General features: G+C 32.4%; 1 protein-coding gene across 1 annotated transcript in view; it reads left to right on the top strand.

The window, feature by feature from the left end:
- The first annotated feature begins 5,681 nt into the window (after positions 1-5,681).
- The window catches only part of LOC136978228 (uncharacterized), a 45,185-nt gene continuing 27,372 nt past the window's right edge, over positions 5,682-23,494 (top strand). The window contains exons 1-2 of the mRNA XM_067273888.1: positions 5,682-5,774; positions 8,829-9,191. Coding sequence (XP_067129989.1) covers positions 5,682-5,774; positions 8,829-9,191 — 456 coding nt within the window. The remainder of the gene's footprint in view (positions 5,775-8,828; positions 9,192-23,494) is intronic.

Genomic DNA, 23,494 nt, shown 5'->3' with positions numbered 1-23,494 from the left:
TTATTTTCAAATTTCATAACTGATCGCGAGCTTCAAAGTTTAGATTCCGAATGTAAACTATTAAGAAATAATCAAGAAATGCAGTCGTTTAGCAATGATGTGCAAGTTTTCTGGCGAAATACGAGTATTAAAACTATTACTCTGGGCGAAGAAACACTTATATTTCCAGTATTATCTCGTTTTGTTGAGAATATCGTGTCTGCGTCATTCTTCAGTTAACACGAAAAGAATATTTTCGTCAATAAATCTGTTTAAAATGAAACAAAGAAACAAACTGAGCTCTGATACAATCACTGGCTTACTTCTTACTAAACTATTAATCGGAAAAAACTACTGTTAGGATTTTCTTGTAAAAGATAATTTAATTTTAAAAATAACAAACAGTGTTAAAAAACATACAAAGGGAAGATATTGAATAATAATAATAATTATTATTATTAATATCCGGAAAATAAAAAAATAATTTTTCGTTAGAAAAATAAGACAAAATGTACTGTACCTACTCAATTAGTAAATTATTATTTTTTTACGTAAGTGTTCTGTGTTAGATTTTTGTTTTTTATTGTTTTATAGTTTATAATAAAATAAATGACGAAAAAAAACACGTTATTGTTTATGTGTTTCTGCCACAAAAAGTCGATCTACCGAAAACTACCGAAAATAAGTAAGCTATCGATAGCAAGCAAATCGGCGTGGCAACACTGTTCTATGCATCGCGGTATCGTGTCCAAACTTTGGTTTTGATGCATGTTTTCGTGAAAACATTTTTGAACAAAATTGTATTTTATTTAAAATGATTTTTATTATTTATAATTCGATTTACCAATACAGCAATGAAAACTATTATTATTTTTTATTTGATATAAAAAAAAACTTATTTATCACAATTACGCATGTCTATGATTAAACAGCATTAGGATCACGAATGCTAAAACAGTGGTATGTATAATCAATTGATTTAAACAAAATATTAATAAAGATTATTGTAGTATGTGCGTATATTATAAATAACATATATTTAATATATTTTGTACATTGTTTATGCTGCAACATGATCTAACTTAGTGTAAACGTGTACGGTTTCACGGTACAACATGGTTTAATTAATGAAAATAAAGATCAATATTGAAATACCTAATGAATGCATTTAGATAAGATGTTATGAAAACAATAAAAATGAATTGAAGTTTATACTTTTAGGTCCCTATTCTAAGAATTACTGTTATCAGTATCATTATAGTTGTAAACAAATAAGAATATTTCACAATCTGTTATTAAATTTGGAACTTTGGTATTGTTTATGATGAAATTGGTACAAAAAAGTTCAGAAATGCATTCCATTTCTGAAAAGAAGTGCCAGAATGTTGTTTCAGCTCCAGCACACCCTTTCCTGAAAATGATATTAGTGCAATGTTGAAAATGCTTGTCTAACATTAAAGTTTTTCTAATTCTTGACACTTTTTTTTTGTTTCTAGAATATGATAAATAGATTAACATTAAGGTTGATAAGAAACATTGATATGAATTTTCAGATTATAAATTGCTTAGTCAAAACCTTTTTCCACACAGAAAGTTATTACTTTCCTGACTGTTATAACAGAGGAAAAGTATGGCGACCCAGCAAAAATTGACCCACCCTCCAGATTATTACATTTTTGGACTCAGAAATGCAAAAAAAATTGGGGTGGGATGCATTGTTGTGTTCATTCTGTTTGAAGCTTAATACCTCCTGTGCGTTTTGTTGAAAATTTCTGAAATTTTGAAGGGAAGTTTGTTTATTAGGGATTGATGCTATTAAATTTTGGTGGTTAAAGGTTGAGGGGGTGGGGAGATAATGGGGGCCGTGTATCTCCAGTAGGGTCAGACTTATCACAGTTTTACTTGTTATTAGCATTTACAATACATTATATATGTCTGATGTTTACTATATACAGTACAATAGATTAGAGATAAGGCTTTATTTAGCCTTATCTGTAATCTACTGTACATCTCTAATCTACTAAGTGATGTATAGTTTAGAGATAGAGTAAATTACATCTACTCAATCTATTTAGTTTGGCATGTCTTGAGCTTGCTAATCAACATATAAGGGTCGATTTACACACAACAGTGACGTGCTGGCACAGTGCAGTAAGCATTGATAAATATCACACGTAGCCAATCAGAGTTTCATGTACGACACTTGTATGATTGACAGAATACAGATCACGCGTCATAGATGAAACTCTGATTGGCTATGTGTGATATTTATCGATGTTTATGCACTAAACGGTCACTGTGCTGGCACGTCAGTGTTGTGTAAATCGACCCTAAATAGTGCAAAATTCATACTGATTTTCTCTCCCTGTTTTGGGCAACTACACAGTTTGATAATACCTAGAACCTAGAACCTAGAACCAATTAGGGTATATCTGTTTCAGCTTGGAAGTTGTTTCCTAATTGGTGCCAGTTTTAGGTTTACAAGTGAACATCTTAAACATTTTAAAAAATCCATGTAATTATGACAACTGAATGTAAAACTAGGCCTATTCTACCTTAGAAAAAAATGACAAAATTTATATATTTACAATGTAATAATAATTATTTTAATAACCACATACATTTTAATGTAAATGAAATAAAACCCTATAAATCATAAGTCTGAAATTTTTGTAATATTGGTACATTATAAAAATTTCTTGCACATAGCTGGTAAGTGAGTAAATAGATCATCAACACATTAAAGTGTACAAAAGCTTATTTGACACTCTTACTCTTCATGCATATCTATATACAGGGTGGACCAACGAAAACAAAACGGCAGAGTGTTCGTGTTCGTCCAAGCAAATCACTCAGACAGGTCGATTTTATTCTCGAGGGGACATCTTATGCAATAAAGTTTTTGTGAATCTGAATATTAACTAAACAAACATTTTTTTTTCGAAATAAATGTTTGTTTAGTTAATACAAAATAAACGAGTTTTTAAAATTTTTTGTTGTTTGTTGTATTAAGAATCGCAAAAACTTTATTGCAAAAGATGTCCCCTCGAGAATAAAATCGACCTGTCCGAGCGATTTGCTTGGACGAACACGAACACTCTGTCGTTTCGTTTTCGTTGGCCCACCCTGTATATAAAAACAAATGTATGTCTGTCTGTCTGTTTGTCCTTCATGCATTACCACACCATTTATCCGATTGTCATGAAACTTCAGGAAGTTGTTTAATACACTCCCGCAAAGGTTTCTGGCATATGTAAAGACCACCATTTCCCCCCTTTCAAAAATATCTTTATATATAGATTAAGGCTTTTATGTCCAACAGATGGTGCTAACTCTGATGACCTAAGTTTGCTTTTCTGTGAAGCATTATGCTTTTCTGTGAGAATGGACTAAAGCAGATCATTTTCTATCTATCTATATAAATAAAAAATATAACGTTTGTTTGTTCCTACCAATTCCTTTGAAATTTTGACACAATGTTGCATTCGAATACGCATGTGTTTTTATATAATATACATGTCGAAATTCCCCCCACTGGGGAAGATGGACAGGATTAAGGCTTACCGTGAAGAATTTGGCTTTTATACTACTATTTTACATGCGGTTTTTTGCGTTTTTGATTGTGTTTTAATAGGTTACGTCAACAGAATATACACTAAAAAGGGATTTTTCGATATTCCCTTGCGGGAGAGAGGAATAGGATTAAGGCTTACTGTGAAGAACTTCACTTTTATTATACTATTTTAGATGCGTGTTTGATTGCGTTTTAATAGGGTACATCAAGCGAATGTACACTAAGAAGGGAGTTTTTGAAATTCCCCCCACAAGGGAAGTGTTATACATTTATAATAGATACATTTTGAGCCACAACAATGCGTGGCCGGGTCTGCTAGTATATATATAAAACTAAGTATTTAATAAGTCAAAAAATAATTCTGCAAAGTTTCCTCTCATTGGAATCCAATTGAGACATTCTTGTCTAACCACTGGAAGAAAAAATATTAGATGAATATATCTTTCATTGTACAGTGGAACCTCGGTATATGACCTTAATCCGTTCCTGATGTTTTGGACTTACACCGAATAGGACGTATGCCAACCTTTCCCATAAGAAGTAATGTAAAAACAATTAATCCGTTCTCATGTAAAAAAAAACCCTCTCAATATGATATATTAATGGGGTTGTAAAATAATTTAAACACTGTTTGAGCACATTAATAAAAAAATAACACTTGGACAGTACTGTACTGGCAGCCTTTGCAAAAGAACAAGATATCAATATTTATTGGGATAAAGCTTCCATAATTAAGACTGCCACTAACAAACATTTTATTAAATACATTGAAAAACTCGAGATTTATAAGGCGCATAATACCAAAGGTTGCATCAACCATAGAGATGCCGATAGTCTTTCCAGTGCATGGAAATCTTTTTACTACAATTAATTATATTAATACTTTGTTTTATTTTACTGTTTAATTTGTACTATTTTTATGTTACTTTTATTTCATGTTGTTTTTATTTTATTTTTTAAATTTAAATGATGTTATTGCTGGCATTCTATTTATTGTTCTAATTCTGTTTAAAGAAGCATTCTATTTTATGTTCTATTTTCAATTTAAGAGTAACTGAAGAGGACTATTAAAAATAGTCGAAAACGTTTTTATTTTAATAAATTTTACTTGTTTGCTGGAAATACCAAGGTGTTTAGTTTTCATTATGTTTATATTCCAGTAAGTGTTTTATTTTATTGAAGTTATTAACACTGTAGGACCGGGTGAACATGGGTCTAGAGTCTTGGTCTAGTACACCAATAGTGCTACTTGTTCATAGATGGCGCGTATAATTGAATTAAGTTGTATACTGAACAAAAGTCGTATACCGAGCAAAATTTGTCTCATCCAAACAGGACGTATTCTAAAGCAGACGTATACCGAGGTTCCACTGTATTCTGGAAAATTATATTTTATTATCATGATTAAATCAATCATTTAATTGAGTTATTAAGATGAAAAGTTACTTTTAATTTAGAAGAATAATGTAAGTTTTATGATCTGTTATCTTAAATTTACTAAAAATACTAAGTTATTTATGTTCTGAAAATCTGTCATTATATACATATATTTTTTTTCTTTCTGTTTTTACAGAAGTGCTTTATAACCTCTAGCAGTTGCGTCTGCAGTGAGGCTAAAATATTTTTTAGCAGTTGATATGAGATCATTCTAGCTTCTGAATTTTAATACCTCTGGATAATTTTAAAGTAAGTAACCTCTAGTTTTATTTAATATAGTTTAAAAGAAAACATTTTACGCTCCATAACCATCCTATTTGTAGTAGAAGTTAATTAGATCTTTAAAACTTTGTTTGGGTTAAATTGTAATCTGATACTTTGCTAAATTTATCTTTAGTAGTAATCATTAAAAATCCTTATCAAAAATTTCATTGAGTTAATCTTTTATCTTTACTTGTAGACTTACATGAATAAAAAAAACATGAATAATATTACATGAATAAAAAAAAACAGTTAATACAAATTCCTAATTATTGATATTAAAAGTACCATTAGGTTCTTCTTATTCTAAAATATTTCTCAATGTATGACTTGCAGATCAATACTCATATGTAGGAATTACTGTTGCAAATAAAGTTAGAAGAAGACAATGAAACCAAATAGAAAGAGAAAATAAAGTTAGAAGAAGACAATGAAACCAAAAGCAAGTTTCATTCAGAGCAGTTTATCGTCATCAGAACAATCTTGTTCATCATTTAACAACAATAGCAAAATTGAAGAGAAAGTAAGTATATATGCTTTACTCAAATTTATATGAATTTAAATATTTTAAATCATTAAAATATTTTTCTATGATTTAATTATTATTGTGTTTTTACAAAAGCATATTTCAAAGGTTATAATAGCAAATAGGCAATACAACATTACAGACATTACAGGCAATCAACAGCATACAATTTTTTTACAGAACACATGATTGAAAGACCTTCAAAGTTATCAAAATTTTAAATTTTGTTCATGTTTATTTATATGTACAGTACTACATAAATAATAGGCTAAAAGTTATCTCAAGAGTGAATGAAAAAATATAAATGTTGTTTATTTTAAAAATGAGAGAAATCATAGTTTAAAATGAAGTTTTTTGATTAGTAAATTGTAGAGCATCAAACACAAGACCGTGTTATTTATTAAACACTTGGCACTTTTCCACTTCTATTAGTTGAGACGAGATTTTATTTCACTCGTTTCGGGCATTTCGCCCCTCTTCAGTCAACGTTAGTTCCTCGAACTCAAGGGTGCGCGTGCATAGCACAATTTGGACCTCAAAGTTACAGCAACAAATGTAAATGTTCTACGTACGGTTTAATCTAACATTTACATTTGTTGCTGTAACTTTGAGGTCCAAATTGTGCTATGCACGCGCACCCTTGAGTTCGAGGAACTAACGTTGACTGAAGAGGGGCGAAATGCCCGAAACGAGTGAAATAAAATCTCGTCTCAACTAATAGAAGTGGAAAAGTGCCAAGTGTTTAATAAATAACACGGTCTTGTGTTTGATGCTCAACATATAAGAAAACACGGTTTCAAGAATGATCTAGTAAATTGTAGTCTGTGTAATGGTAGTGTGTTATAATTTACTAAATTTTCATTCAATTTTAATATACAAGGTTTTTGTAATTAAAGTTCCACTTTGAAATGACCATAAAAAGAAAAATACTGGACAAAATATTATGAAATTTGGTAACAGTCTACAGCAGTGATTCTTAACCTTTTAGTGATGAGGGATTATTTATCAAAATTTCTGTCTTGCCATGGACCATGAGCTGTTTGTCAGTAATATTAGTTCTTATAAGATTGTTCTATAAATTAAACATGTATAAAATTATTTGGAACCAAGAGCATTATATTATTTGCGAAAATGTTGCATTAATTATATTATTTTAGTGCAATTTTTGTGACTGCATACTATTTACCAACTGCTGAATTCTTGGTTCAGTGCTACTCAATGCCAAACGCATGTCGGCACTGGCATCCAACCAATTTTGATGTTTATTTTTAATTATCAAAAGCACTGAGAATCCTTGCTTGCATAAATATGTGGTTGAAAATAAAGTCAGGTATCATAAAGCAGTTTCTTGAATTTTAGGGAAAGCAATAGCTTTTTGGCTCCAAAAATCTGTAAGATTAATTCCTATCTTGAATTTATCCTTGCAGTTACTATCGTGTTGCATTTCAATTAACTCTTCTTGTATTTCATCCGGCACTTCAGAAATGTTGACTATGAAAGGATTGCGGATCACTTTCCGAATACTTTTGTCCTTGCAGTCAGGAAAATAGCGATTGAATTCATTTTTCAAGTTTTGCAAATGGAATGTAATGTTCTTTTGTATTTGTGCTTTAATCTCAGCACACTGTCAATAACTGGGTTGCACACCATACCCCAGCCCAGTCCTCTATCGGCTTCAACCTTGATGTACCACGTGTTGTTGTCAACTCATCATCATTTATTTAATAATTTTAGGATGACTTCACAGACCACTTCGGGTGCTTTCAGGGACCACCGGTTAAGAACCACAGGTCTACAGGAAATCCTGGGATTTTATTTTCCCTCAAAAAAAAAGTTCAAAAACTCACCACCAGGAGGGAATGTTGCTGTATACAATATTATCAAACAAAATAAGACATGAAGACATCGGTTGAAAATGTTTATAATTGTTTCTAAAACATGTTACAAAGGGTGCATTTACTTCTGAGCTAATTTTACTGTCAGCATGCTCAACCTGTATACTTTCATTCAAGTGCCATGCTCATCGGCGTTTACATTAGAGTTGTGTGACATCATTTTCAACAGAATTAGTAAGCATGGAGTGCTAGCTAGTTCGCTGTTGAGCTTTGCGCTAATTCAATATGGCTGCTCCCATGAAAAAATTACTTTCTGTACAAAGAAATGAAAATGAAATTACTTTGGGAAAAATAAATGGCAGAAAATATTTTTATTGATAAATTTCAATTATTTATTGTATAAAATGTTTACAATAATCTTTTTTTTATTGTAAGGTTCAATAGCTTTAGATGACGTTTTTCATAAACAGAGAGGTAATAGAGAGGTTGCTGCCGACGTTTCCATTGTGAAAACGTGTATGTCGGACGTTCAGCGCTGCCTTCTTGTAAGCCTAGAAGTGCAAAACTTAGACTGATGTAGCATATGCAAAGTTCAGGACTTTCCCTCTCCTGGCAACTCGTAATGCAAACCGTCGCTCATTAAGTGAGTCATGTTTTCACAATTTATTTTGCACGTTATGCAAAACACTCATTATGTGAGGTGCTCATTAAGCGAGGTTCCACTGTATAGTGCATACAGTACACTATGAGGTTATAGTTAACAGTCAGGCAATTAATTCAGATAAGTATTGTTTGTAACTCAATCAGTTAAATGTGATAATTTAATAAAAATGGCCAAATTATATAATCAAAGAGAAGTCAAAAACTCTAAGTATTTTCAGACTAAAAAAAAATTACTGGGACTTGAATGGGATGTCATCACACCCACTGTATTCAACATTTTTTGCACCTTCCAATTTTTATCTGAAATCTGAATGGAAAAAGATTGTTTTTTTTTTTTTTTTTTGAAAATTGTAAAAAATGTATTGATCACTTTATTGACCGAAAAAGATAAAAAATCCTGGCAAAAGGCATTTTTCAATAATTGAGAAGATGAAAAAGGTTATTGATCAAAATGTACAATGTTATAATTCATTAAATTTTTGTATTTGTTTAAATAACTAAGTTTAACTTCTTGCAAAACACAAATGAACTTTTTTCCTTCTGAATAATTTAGAAATGTTCAGAAGAAAAGATTAATCCAGAGCAGGCAGATGAAAAGATTAATCCAGAGCAGACAGACGAAAAGATTAATCCTGAGCAGGCAGACGAAAAGATTAATCCAGAGCAGACAGATGAAAAGATTAATCCAGAGCAGGCAGAAGAAAAGATTAATCCAGAGCAGGCAGAAGAAAAGATTAATCCAGAGCAGGCAGACGAAAAGATTAATCCAGAGCAGGCAGACAAAAAGATTAATCCAGAGCAGGCAGACGAAAAGATTAATCCAGAGCAGACAGAAGAAAAGATTGATTCAGACCAGGTGAAAGAACAAATTGGTCAAGAGCAACGTTTGAATCCATCCCCTGTAAGAGCTATCCAGGTATATTATCAGTTATATCATTTAAGCTATTGAGTTACTTTTTTTTTTCTTTTTAGATTTAATTTAGAATTCAAAATCGTAGAAGCTATGTTGTCACTATGCAAGCAACATTTTTATCTGTAAATTCTCTATTTTGTACATAGATAATTCTAATTTAACTTTGTCATAGTATTTAGTTTGTGTGAGTTTAAATTTAAATATATGAGGCCACTTTCAAAATAAACGGCTAAGTCCATTTATGTTAAAATCGAGATATTTAAGGGTTTGCATTTTAATAAATTTAAAAATATTGGTAACTAATAAAATGGTAGTGTGGTAGTATGATAAATTTAAAAATATTGGTAACTTATAAAATGGTAGTGTGGAGAGACATTCGAATGTGAGACTGATAAGTAAGTAAGTAATTAATGTTTATTGTAATAGGATTGAACCTGTTACATGGGGTGTTTCAATTATTAACCAATCACAATCATATAACAACATGTTAGTTCCATATAATATATTTTAGTTATTTAGTTTAACATTGACATATATTCATTATTGAAAGGTTTAACTTTTAAATAAGATGCTGTATAACTTAATTACAAAAATTTTAACAAATTGGATATTTTATCTGCTTATGAGAAGAAATTTGTATTTGCTATTTACATTAATAATCATATACAACACACGAAAGTAATATCCATTTCGGGACTCTAATGCTTCTTAACAAGAACAAAACATATAAATTGGGAAAGATTTCTACGTCCATAACAATATCATATCAACTTTGTTTAAAGTTAACTGTCATATTTTTTTAATACTTTTAAAATGATGCAATTATAATACCTCCTTTAAATTGTCCTAGTTCCTGTAAGATTTTTAATTCCCTCATGCAATAATATGCCGATACTATTGTTTCAAACTCTGCTAGAACTCACTGTCACGTGAACTTTCCTCTCATCTCCATAACTTGGTATAGGTGAAGCATAGGTAACTGCAATATTTACTTTTTCGGAATTCCCTCTTAGTATTAGTTGTGTCGGAAAAAGATATAGCTCCTCTATCTTTATTCCTTGGCCGGTAGCAATAGGTCACCAGACAGATGCACAATCCACTAATACACCGTGCCTTGCCAATGTATGTTTTTGTAGTGAAAATCTTTAGTTTCTACACATTCCAGATCATCATTGGTTCAATAGTGACATGGCTAAGTAGAATTTCATATTAGCTTAGGCAACACTATGAAACTTTCCTTACAGACTTGGAAATTCCAGAACCTATTAGACGTTTATTATTATCATTACAGTTTGTATTTATAGAAGGAAAATTTACTGTTAAATTTACGTTGACTAATTGAATATCTGTATTTCCGATTTTCTCTTATCCAGTACGAATTTTCCTGGGTTTATTGTTGTCACATTATGAATATTCGAATCACTATTCGGATTTCTCAATGGAGGAACTTAATCAATTTCTTTCTAAAAATTATTTAATTGTATTACTTTATCTAAATTAATGTCGTACGTGAATATTTTATTTTCTATGATATAACAGTCATCTCTGATAATAAATTTGTTACCTTTTAATCTTTCTTGTTTAATTGTTGTTTGTAAATTTTTTCCTTCCTAATCTGGATCTTTTGCATAAATTGGCTGTAAAAATTGTTTTATTTTTTCTCCTTTCTTTGTTATTAACTTTAGCTTTTAATTTCCAAAATTCTTTTAATATCAAGTTTCTATTATACAAGGAATCTATTATAATCTTTATAATACAGTTAGATCCATTATAATTTATCCTGGTTAAGCTTTCTATAGAGATATTTTTAATTCTCAAATCCTCTTTAATAAACTGATTGATTTCGTTAGCATAATCGGTCGAAGAAAAAGGAAAATTTATGATTATGATATTTCTATTAGTTCTCTCATTTTTTAATTTATCTAGTTCAAATTTGAACATACCTCTAAAATGGCTATTGTTCTTAGATAATGTCTCTATTTCTTCCATTTTCTGTGACACTCTCACTAGTTCTTCTTGAAAATGCTTTTTTTCTTCCTTCATTAAATTAAGTTCTGTCTTGATTCCTTGAATTTCCCTATTAAGCTGTGAAAAGTTATTTTGTAGTAGTTCGTATATTGATTTTAGTGTGTATTGTGAATCTTCCTGTACCAGGGAATCCTTATCTCGTAATGTTTGAAAATATTCAGGTATTTTCATAGATCTTGTGGTATCAAGACTACCTCCACCGCACTCCTCCTTAATTTGAAAAAATTCTTCATTCAATAGATTATCCACTTGATTTTCTTTAACTATTTCTTTAAAATTTTGCTTACGTGGCCTACCACGCCCCCTCTTTTGCATGTCCATTTGACTCAAATGTTGGGGAGAACGGGAAAGAGGACCTGGATTAGGTTCTATTCCACCAATTAATAATAGGCACATGATTAATTCCAAAATCAATCTATTGACGAATATCCATATCTTTAACTCGACCAAAATACGGTTATAATTTCCTGGTACGTTATAATACAACTGTTAAGCTCTGTGAAAAGTTCACCAACACCTTCAACAACCAACTCACACCTGTGAGACTGATAGGTTTGCTGTCATTGTGCTCTTCATATTTTTGGTCGTTTTGTGCGTAATATTGTTGTGAATATGTTAAATTTATGTAAATTTCTTTTTCGGAAGATCATGGGAACAAAATAATGTCAAGTAGGACTACTTTTTTCCAAAAATTTTTGAATTGGAAGCTTATATTTGCTTATCTGGAATTCCCGCCGCCGGTAAATCGATTTTCGTGAAGACACCTTTTGCATACAGTAATAACAAGTACTGCCCTCAAAATCGGTAAATTTTGGTGCATTTTTCAGTGATTTATCGCTGTTTTTTTGGTGTCATTTCCAGTCGGTAATCAAATGCTGTTTTCTCGCTTCCGGTTAATTATTTTCAAAAAATTTTCTGATGTCACCATCTACACCATTTATGTAACATTACTGCAAATTTTCATCAATTTCTGTTCATTAGATTTTAAATTATGGAAATTCTTAGAACGTATTCTATTTCCATCTTTTTAGTTTCCATGACAACAGTCATTGACCTTCCGTCTGAAAACTTCGAGTAATAACTAGAAGCTGCTTTCATTCTTTGCTATTCCTCTGAAGTATTGCATATATATTTTTGGAATCAGGACTATCTGCTGATTTCAATTATTGTACTTCATTCCTAGTAAATTGCTTTTGCCATATAGCTACAATATGAATGCGTCTGATGACTTACCTTTTTCAGCAGCCCGTATGGCTGCCAATGGAGTAATTTTTGAGCTTAAGGGTTACATAGCTATAAATACTAAATGCAAACTCTCCACTCCCTGTCATACCGATTTCATTTTCGATTGTATAAATCGCATAATAAAAATATATGAAGATAACACAATCCTCACTATGTTAACTGAGATAAAAGATAAAGTTGAGAAAATCGATGACAAAACTGATAATATCAAGAAAAATGAAATGATCACCCCTGCATATAGTGCGTTGTTACAATCTGGAAGGGCTATCCACCCTGTTCCTTTGAATACCCCAGTAAAACCCTCCAAAGACATTCTTTTAATTTACAATAAAGAAGAAAATAAAAACAGTGAAGAAACATGAAAGATCATTTAACAACATATTAACCCATCTAAATTAGGCATTGGAGTCGACAGAATTTGTCGTATTGGCGGGGGAGGTGTTGCAATACATTTACACAACAAAGACGATCTTAACAAGCTGGAAAATTGCATACAGGAAACAATTCCAGAACTGGTTGCTAAGAGACCAAAAAGAAGGAATCCTCACATCGTAATCTACTCCATGCCAGCACATCTATCACGTGAGGAACTCTTAACCCATATATACGAACAAAATTATATATTAAATGAAAATTACTCTAAAAAAGAATTTTGTGACCAATTTAAAATTAAATTTAACATGGGACGGAAAGACGCTCCATATATAAACTGGGCGGTGGAAGTTTCACCACAGTTAAGAAAATATTTACTTATGGAGGGTAAAATAAATCTGCAATGGTCTCGCTGTCAAGTAATGGACTTCTGTCCAGTATTACAATGTTTTCGTTGTTGCAAATATGGACACTCAACTAAATATTGTGAGCAAGAAACAATTACCTGCAGCCAATGTGCTGGTGAACACTCTTATAAACAATGTCCCTATAGATTCACAAAACCAACATGTATTAACTGTCACCACAATAAATACAGCGATATAAACCATAATGCTCGAGACAGCTCCTGTCCAGTTTATCAACAAATAAAAAATACAATGATCGAACGTACTGAGTATGGCTTTTAACAACTGCAATTACTTACGTTTTCTACAAATAAATTTGGGGAGAGGAATTTCCTCAACATCTCAACTGGCATCCATCTGTCACAAATATGATGTTATATTTATACAGGAGCCATATTGTATACAGAACTACCCGGCTTGTTTACCCACTCGCTATCCGATTCTAAAAGGTACTGATCTATACCCTTGGGCTATAAATGTCATTGTCAATACTAACCTCTCTATTCTACATTGCATGAATGTATCAAATGAACACCTTGTATGTAACAAATTATATTTTAATAACAACACCTACATTATTATCAATATTTATTGCTCACAGCATGAGGACACGAATTTAATGATTAATAACATACAGAATATTATTAATAAATTCCAACACGCAAAATTCATTGTTGTAGGAGATATCAACGCACACTCTCCTACACGGGGTGGAGACCAGCAAGACAACCGTGGAGAAATTTTTGAGGAATTTCTTGCTTCTAACGATCTACAACTACTAAACAATCCACTTTCACCCCCCACTTATGTCTCCAGACATGGTACCACATGGATCGACATTTCAGTTTGCAGTCCCGAATGCATGGCTGAACTCGAGGATTGGAGAGTACACCGTGAAAGTAGCCTTAGCGACCTTGCATACATCTCTTTTAATCTAAAAATTAATGATAATAACTACGCAACCATTAGAAGAAATCAATTGTCCCTGTAATATATATTCATTAATATGTGATTATTTAAATAACAGAACAGCATTCATAGAATATGCTGACATAAAAATTGAAAAAACAATGACGATGGGATGCCCACAAAGATCGTGTTCAGGCCCCACATTCTGGTCCATCCTACTAAATGACCTTTTAAATACTGAGACAATAATAGGAACGAAAATAACAGCGTTTGCGGATGATATATTGGTGGTTTGTTCAGCAAACAGTCGGATGCAAATCGAGAAAAAATGTAATAACATATTGGAGAGGATAGCGAACTGGGGAAAGAGAAACAAATTACAGTTTAACCCCGATAAAACTACGGCCATCGCGTTTACGACTTGCAAAGTGGATAAAAGACAGCCAACGATAAAATTGCAAAACAAAAACATAAAATGTTCTAATCAAATAATATACTTAGGTATGACAATAGACAACAAATTGTCATGGAATGCCCACCTTGAATCTGTCAAAAAGAAAGTTGGCAATCTTTTTCAAGAAATTACCAAAGTGGCAAAAAAAGAATGGAGTACAGGAGGCACTGCACTAACTCAAATATACAAAGGCGTAGTGATACCAATAACTACATATGGCGCTCAAGTATGGGGAAATAGAGCAGAAATGACCTATATGAAAAGAAAGATAATAAGCTTCCAACGTAAATTTCTCCTACGAATAACAGGTGCATATAGAACCACGTCTAATGATGCATTATGTGTAATGGCAGGCCTCCTACCAATGGACTTAGAAATAAGTCAAAGGAGGGATATTCGAAAAATTTTAAAAGAAAAAATAACATATGATGCAATACTAACAGAGAAAGACGAAATAGAATATCAAATCAAAAGATATCAACAATTGAAAAGTTATGAGTGGAAAAAGATACAAATAAAAGAATATAGTCCATTAACTAAAAATAGAATTTATACGGATGGCTCGAGAACCCCAGAAGGAGTAGGAGCTGCATACATATATATATCAAATAATAGAGAACAATACAACAGGAAAATCAAACTAGATAAAAGATGCAATAACTATCAGGCAGAACTCGTAGCCTTAGAACAGGCTGTAAGCTGGATTAGCAACAACATGTTGTTATATACAATCACAATCACAATATACAACATATAACAATCACAATCTATACAGATAGTCTTTCCGTATTAAAAGCATTGAATGATGACGAAAACAAACACGAACTCATCGACAACATTAGAAAATATATCTTAGCAAATAAAAACAATATATCTTTCAGCTGGGTAAAAGCACATATGGGCGACCCTGGAAACGAACGAGTAGACAGCCTAGCAAAAGAAGCAAGCAGCTCAAACATGAAAGTGGTATACAAGAAATTATCTGAAAGATATATAAAAAGGGAAATAAAGAACAAATATATAATAAAATGGCAAAAGAGATGGACAGAATCAACAAAAGGAAGAGAACTTTTTGAGTATCTACCTGATGTTCACCAGCGAATAAAAAATAAGAACTTTATAATAAATTATAAATTTACAAGATTCATGACTGCACATGGTGACTTTGCAGAGTACCACAATAGATTCCATCATAATAACGATGGCACTTGTGAAATATGCAGAGACAGAGAAACTCCGACACATCTTTTATTTGAGTGTATTAAATATGAAAATATTAGAAACGAGCTACGAACAATAAGCAATAAAGAAGGTTATACTTGGCCAATAAAAAAGAGTAGTCTTATCAATAACGTCACTCTTTATACATACTTTATAAACTTTATAAGAATATGTTATAAAACCAGAATATAATCGTCCCATATACCATCACGAAGAAGTAATGAAACGTGGAAATACGACGACAGTGCTAGTAACAATAGTACAACTAACAGAAACAACAGGCAATAGTACTACAAGTACTACAAGTGTATCTAATTTTACCCACAAAACGAAAAGGAAGTGATAATGAAATAAGTGGTATGAATGAGATGATATCATGAAAAACAAAATAATCTTGGAAGTACTACAAGTGCTACAAATAATAGGGAAATACGACGGAGGAGCAAGAGGAATGGTTGTACAGTGATTTAAGAAACTACACGTGAAAGTACTACAAGAAAGTGATACTTTTTGTGTTATAAGTGAAAGTTCTACAAATTAAAGTGTTAAATTGTGGAGGTACCTACTCAGTGACAGTGACAGTGGTACCTATAGTGGTAATATGAAAATACGATGATAATAGGAAGTGCCAATATACGACAAGTAAACATAGCGGTTATCTCTGAAACCTTAATTAAAATATCTCAAGTACTTTTAAATAAAACATAAAACATATGTAGACTCTTTAATACTATCATTAACTTAAAAAAAAAAAAAAACTCCACATATATTTTACATTTTGTATTTGTATTTATTTTTATTTATAATGTTTGTACAAAAAGTACAAAACAGCCAACATGGTACTATAAAAAATCTACATATTATATTAATTGTTTCAATAATATGTAATTTAAATATATAAAATGTAATATGCTGAATGTAACAAAATACGAATATATGTCGTTAAAAAAAAAATGTAGCGGCTACGACTGCAATAGTGTATCCAACTCTCTGTAAAGCATTGAGCGAAACAGAGAACGTCTGAAAATAAAGTGGAGCACCGGAAGCCTGACATTTATTGCCAGGTAGAAGGTCTGCTCTATTACTATTAAACTACGCAACCACTACAACTAAGGACAGATTCAACATTGCCCTCACCGATTGGGACAGCATACAAAATTATCTGTTAAATAACATGCTAGCATATGACTTCAATGACTCCATTGATATAATTGTGGAAGTTCTTGAGCATAACATTCACAAAATTAATTATGCCTGTAATAGGTATATTCCTAAAACCTCTCCTAAACATAGATCTGTCCCTTGGTGGAACAGTCGGCTCTCAGAATTACATAAAATCAACAACCTTCTAAGGAGGCGATTTCAATCATGCAGAACTGAGCCACACCGAACCAATTTAAAACAGCAATATTACGACCACCAGACTATCTACAAAAAAGAAATAAAAGATGCCAAGATCTTATCCTGGCGGAAATACTGTAGTGCTGCCTCCTCCAACCCAGGGGGATACTAACAAAATTATGCACTAACAAACTACGCAAACCCCAAATTTTAACTACTGCTGATCCGGGATCAACGAATCAGCTGATAACTGACCTTTATCTCCTAGATTCCTTAGAACGGCAATTAGATACCGTCTGCATTAATGACAATGCTGAAGAAGATACCCCATGGCAAAGGCAATTAAGACTGGATATAACCCTATACACCAATAATGATCATTCTTTAGATTTTACCTATGATGAAATAACGCTTTTTGCATACTCAAAGATGGTAAATTCCCTGGAATTGATGGCATAAATGCCACAATTGCCAAAAACATATGGAGACTTATTCCCTATCAAATATTGCAACTCTATAATACCTGTTTAAGCTTGGGGATATTTCCAGTCCCATGGAAAATTGCAAAATAGTACCTGTCCCTAAACCAAATAAGCCTAATGAACTTCAGGCCAATCTCATTACTATCAGTCTTTGGTAAAGTCCTTGAGCGACTAATAACAGATCGCTTAACTTGGCATATTGAGAACAAGGCACTCCTTAGCAACATTCAATATGGTTTTAGGCAGCAAATTTCTTCTTCAGATGCTATTTACAATGCTGTACAAAATATCAAAAATCTACTAGATAACCATAAATACGTGCTCGGTGTTAGTTTGGATATATCTAAAGCGTTCGACAGTGCCTGGTGGCCTTTCGTACTCCTTCAACTCAGGAAAACTGCTTGCTCATCAAATATATATCATCTGTTTGCAAATTATCTTCATGGTCGCAAAGCCATACTAAAATATGGAACATACTGTGTGGAACGCAACATTGTACGAGGATGTTTACAGGGATCAGTATGCGGACCTCTGCTATGGAACTTAACTTTTAATGCTTTTTTACAAGAAAACTTTGGATATGACTCAGCTACAGCCTATGCAGATGATGTGCTAATTCTTATTGGTTGGAGATCTCGTGCAGTATTGGAAAAACGTGGCAACGAGATACTCGAAAAAATATATCAGTGGGGAAAACAATACAAATTAAACTTTAATCCGAATAAGACTATAGGAATTGTATTTGACAAGCCACGACAACCCAACTTATACCTTCACAAACCTTCAATCAAAATGAATAATATGCTGATTAAAATTGAAAAAAGCATTAAATATCTCGGTGTATGGATAGATTTTAGACTTGGCTGGAAAGATCATGTCAAATATATTGCTAAGAGAACAACCTTAATCTTTCATGCTTTCTCACAAATTGCTAGGAAAAACTGGGGATTCACATCAGATGCTATAAATATTTATGATCAAATTTACATCCCCATTATTACTTATGGTTGCTGTAGTTGGGGTAACGCCATTCGTAAAGTTCACCTACATCGAAAATTAATATCTTCTCAGAGGAAAGCACTGATTTTAATAACGAGAGCATATAGGACAACTCCTACTTGTAGCTTACAGGTACTAGCTCGAAAACCTCCAATTACAGAGATTATCCAACTCGAATACAATCTACACCAACTGAAAATAGGAACCAATATTCGCACTTCTACTGGTGAAATTAGATCGGAAAACTATGAAAATCATAGTCCAACTGCTGAAAGTCTTCCTCCATACATTAACAACCTATTTCGTATTGATCCTCCCACACAACCCGACTTTGAAATTTATACTGATGGTTCTGGAATCGACGAATCCATCGGTTGTGCTTTTGTAGTCTACGAACACAACATGGAAATACACAATGTAAAAGGCAAGTTACATAAAGCAAGTACGGTATTCCAGGTGGAATTGCTAGCTATATACATGGCTACCTACTGGATCTAACTTTACCAGGTATATAAGAACGTCCATATAATTAGTGATTCATATTCTGCTATTCAACTTCTTCGTAGTAGAAAACCACACCCTATTGCCTCTCACATTCGTTACTTATTCTACAATTCTACCAATGAATATAGCATCACTTGGACAAGAGGACATCAGGGATTAATAGGAAACGAACCTGCAGATCAATTAGCTAAGGAAGCTGCCAGGGATATGACTACTTGCACCATATATAATAAGATCTGCCGGAGAAGTGTCAAAAAATTATTATACGATGATATACTCCATCGTTGGCAAAATAACTGGACTCAAAAACATAACAACATTACTTTCAAATTTGTACCAGATGTTAAAAATTTCCATGATACATACGAATGGGTTAAACCAAGTTCTCCTCTCACCCAATTTCTTACTGGACACGGTAAATTTTTCAATTACCTTCAGCGTTTTACGAACAAAAGAAATACCTTATGTGCTATCTGTAATCTTCAAGATAACATTGACCATTATATATTCGAATGCATTTCTCTCGAAACAGAACGTCTCAATCCAAAAATCACTGTAAACAGCTACAATATTGATAGGCCGTGTGATCACGACGTCTTCATTAAAAACAAGGAAATCTTCAATGCTTTCTACAAACTCATTAAAAGACATGAGACCATTGCCACACTTGCCACTAGGGACTGACCTACATCGCTTCCTCTCCGTGCAGTAGTTTTTTCCAAATTACTACACTACGCAGTTACTTACCAACCATGGTAAATTCGCAGTCTACCTAGCACCGTTTCACCAACAGGGACTCACAAGTCTGCCCGACTTGCCAAGTGGAAGATGGCTCCAATCATTACCTCTTTGACTGCTGTACTCTTGAACACGAACACATGAATATTAGACTCCTCATGGATGAACTTAATATTAGTTGGCCATGCAACCACTCTGACATTTAGGCCAGCAAGGAAATCTTCCTTGCCTTTGAAAGGCTAGCCAGAAGCTTCAGCAACCATTCAATGAGGCTCATCAACAACTAGATTCAGCTGCCGCCATCAGACTCTTCCTCTGCAGCTGGCAGCCTACTCATCACACGATCTCATTGTACTACCCATGGCTGTACTACTTACACTACGGTCTGTCTCCTGCTTGCCTGTTACGTTGCATTTCTTATATCACCATCAGTAATACTGTTCAGCATGTAAATTGTACAAAAATTTACATGCTGAACAGTATTACTGATGTTTGTTGTTTGTTAATTGTTATTCTTCTCATATTTGTTAATTGACTTTCTTCTCTCACCACATTGTAATACTTTCCTCTTTTGTTTGTATATCTTATCTTATATACATTCTGCAATACTGTTCAACTTGTATATAATTGTACATACTAGTTATTAGGTTTTTACTTTTGCCACCTCATTGTGACACGTCTTCTTCTTTTTTTTAAATATTTTATTATTATTATTATTTTATTTTTCACATTCATTTGTAACTTTATATATATCTGTAATTCTAATTTTTGTATTCTGTATTGAACCCTGGTAGTGCTAATTGCAGAGCCAGGATGTACATTAATTTGTACCTTTTAATAAAAACTGAGAACTGAGAACTGTGGTAGTATGCCATTATTTTTTTATTGTATACTGTATATCTGTAATATATATGTATATATATTTCTATATTTTCTTCTTTCCTTGTTCTCGGTTCTTTTGTTCGTCAATTTCTAGAAACTTCTTCTAAGTATGGGTGGTGAGTGACCTACTTCGAACACAAAAGAAATGGGGTAACCCCGAGGGCAAAAGTAAGGACAGATAAGCCACTTTTAGTTGGGACATCGAAGGAAGAAGATGCATTGTAGTGTTCTCCAGACTTTTTTAGCATCGGTTGGAGAGATAGAAAGAGACGTTAAGCTAAGGCCAGAATTCGAGAAGACTGAATATTTTGATCTCAGGACTCCTGGAAGGTTATAGGAAAGTTTTTGATTGAGTTATTCTTAGTCGTTTTCCTCAACCATCGAGAAAGATATATTTCGGCCACTACTACCACGAGAGTGTCAACCATTTTGGGTACCCTTCTTGCCTTATACCAGGGATGGCAAACCTTTTTGAGTCCACATGCCATATTGTAAGCATACTTAGCTTTAAAGATGTTAATGCGTGCCAATGTCTTAGACTTTGAATCATGATATTTAAAGAAATTAAACGAATACGCTTTAATTCGAATAAATGTAAAATATCTGATTGAAAAAAAAGATGATCAGGTGATAAACAGAAAGGATGATTGAAAAAGACAGAAATCATATGATACATTACATGCCAGATGATTTCTCTTATGTGCCACAGGTTTGCCATCCCTGCCTTATACTATCGATCTACTTGCCCCTATCCTTTTCCTTCTTCCCCTTTTAGCATAAGTAGTTTTTAAGTTTTTTAGATATAAGCTTTCTTTGTACCACGGTAGATCATTATTGACCAATTTTTTTATTGTGTCGTGGGAATCGCGTTAACAGTTCTGCCTGTGTGTAGAGTTAATTGTTCATACAAGAACATACCACGAGCAGTATCAGAATCTGTAAGAATCCTGTTAATTGTAAAGACCACGGGTGAAATAAAGAATGTTTCTATTGTATTACTTGTTCATCTCTTTGTTAGATCACAATCACCATGTGCATACTACAACAGTAGTATAATGTTTTTGTGTTTCTAAGGGTGAGAAATTTATCAACCCAATAGCATTATTAACATTGTTTAAAAAAATAATGTGTTTTTGATGGCTATAAATAGACTTAAGCCACTTTCAAAATTAATGAAATAACTTTTCTAATTCTAAAAAAGCTTAAGTCCATGAAAAAAATAAATTTTCATTGAAATAAAAAGAAATAATACTATTTTATGTTATAAAATTAAAAAATATTCAACTTTTATTTACTATTAAAAAATGTTAAATTAAAATTAATAATATTTTGCAACTAATTATTCATTCTTCTCAAATTTTTGTATGCGGGAGAGATTTAATATAATTATGGTGTGCAGGTGGTATAAAGTATAATAGATCCATTAAATCATATTTTAGCATTGCGATTGGCCTTGTTTTTTTATACATTGGTGTCAACTCAATATTATTAAAGTTTCTTGGTCTCCCCCGATGTGGTAGTAAATCCAGCATTTTAAATAATGCATCATCATTTAGTGATGTCTTATAGAACATTTTATATGGTTGTTCTCAAAAATCACATTCAACATATTACCATTATCAATTTGCATTACATTGGTAATCTTTCTTACTTGCTTGTTTGTGTTGATATTAAAATTATATATTTAATGAAATTGTTATTATTTAAAAAATTATTATCTGAGTTAATCGAGCAATACTACATTAATAATAAAACATAAAGCTCTTATCTCATAAAATTTTACTGCATAATATACTCCATATCCATTTGCAACTCTCAAAATGGGACTTAAGCCACTTTCAAAATAAATGGCTCATATAACATTATTTTGAACTACAGTCCTAGTATTTATAAACATGTGAAGGTCACGACAGTACGAAGGTCCATGAGAGGCAGTACACAAATAAATAACAACAATTATTTATTTTTTTCACGTGATTGTTAAAGTACAAGATTCTTTTTGGATTCCGACTCTTAGCTTTATACAATATCCCAAAACTGGGGCAAGGAATTGAGTAATTACAGATAAAAAAAACACGCTTGTGACAATTAAGAAAAGACGGACTTGTAATTTTATAACTAATACTTAGACTAACTTATAAACTAAAAGAGGGAAGGAAGAATAAGAAAAGTTCTAGAATGATAGAGGAGAATGTTATAAAGAATACCCGGGTTCTGTTTGGTACTGATTCTCTTCTGGTGATGAACCACTATAAATCGTTTTCCTTTTGATCATTATTTGGATCTCTTTGACAATTCTCTGTATGTTAGCAGGGTCTTTTCTCCTTTCTGTAGGCCACCTTTGTCTCCCTTTGTACTTCTAGACAACGATTAGGAGCGTAACTTTCACACGTCTGCCTTCACCGAGAGTCCGACCCAAGAATGAACCTTCTTATCTTTCTAGTAACCTCAGGGCCTTCACTTCCATTGTTAACGTGGTTCGTGGAAAGGGTTACCCCACCTACAGGAAGGAATGTTAGTAAATTCAAGAAAACAAAAGGAAGAAGAAAAAAAACTTAAAACTAAACTTATATGTTTGTGGCAATATGCCATATTAATGTATATATTAGATATATTTTGTAAACATTCCTGCATTCTTTCTATAGTGTGAAATCTGAATGTTTTTTGTATATAAGAACAGTTATTAGAGTAAATATTTAGTTATTGATACTCTGTTATTTATAT

The sequence above is a fragment of the Centruroides vittatus genome, unplaced genomic scaffold, assembly GCF_030686945.1.
Source record: "Centruroides vittatus isolate TY-2023 unplaced genomic scaffold, ASM3068694v2 contig_5, whole genome shotgun sequence".
Taxonomy (NCBI): domain Eukaryota; kingdom Metazoa; phylum Arthropoda; class Arachnida; order Scorpiones; family Buthidae; genus Centruroides; species Centruroides vittatus.
Note: the sequence above shows the minus strand (reverse complement) of the source record. Positions and strands in the feature narration are given on the sequence as shown.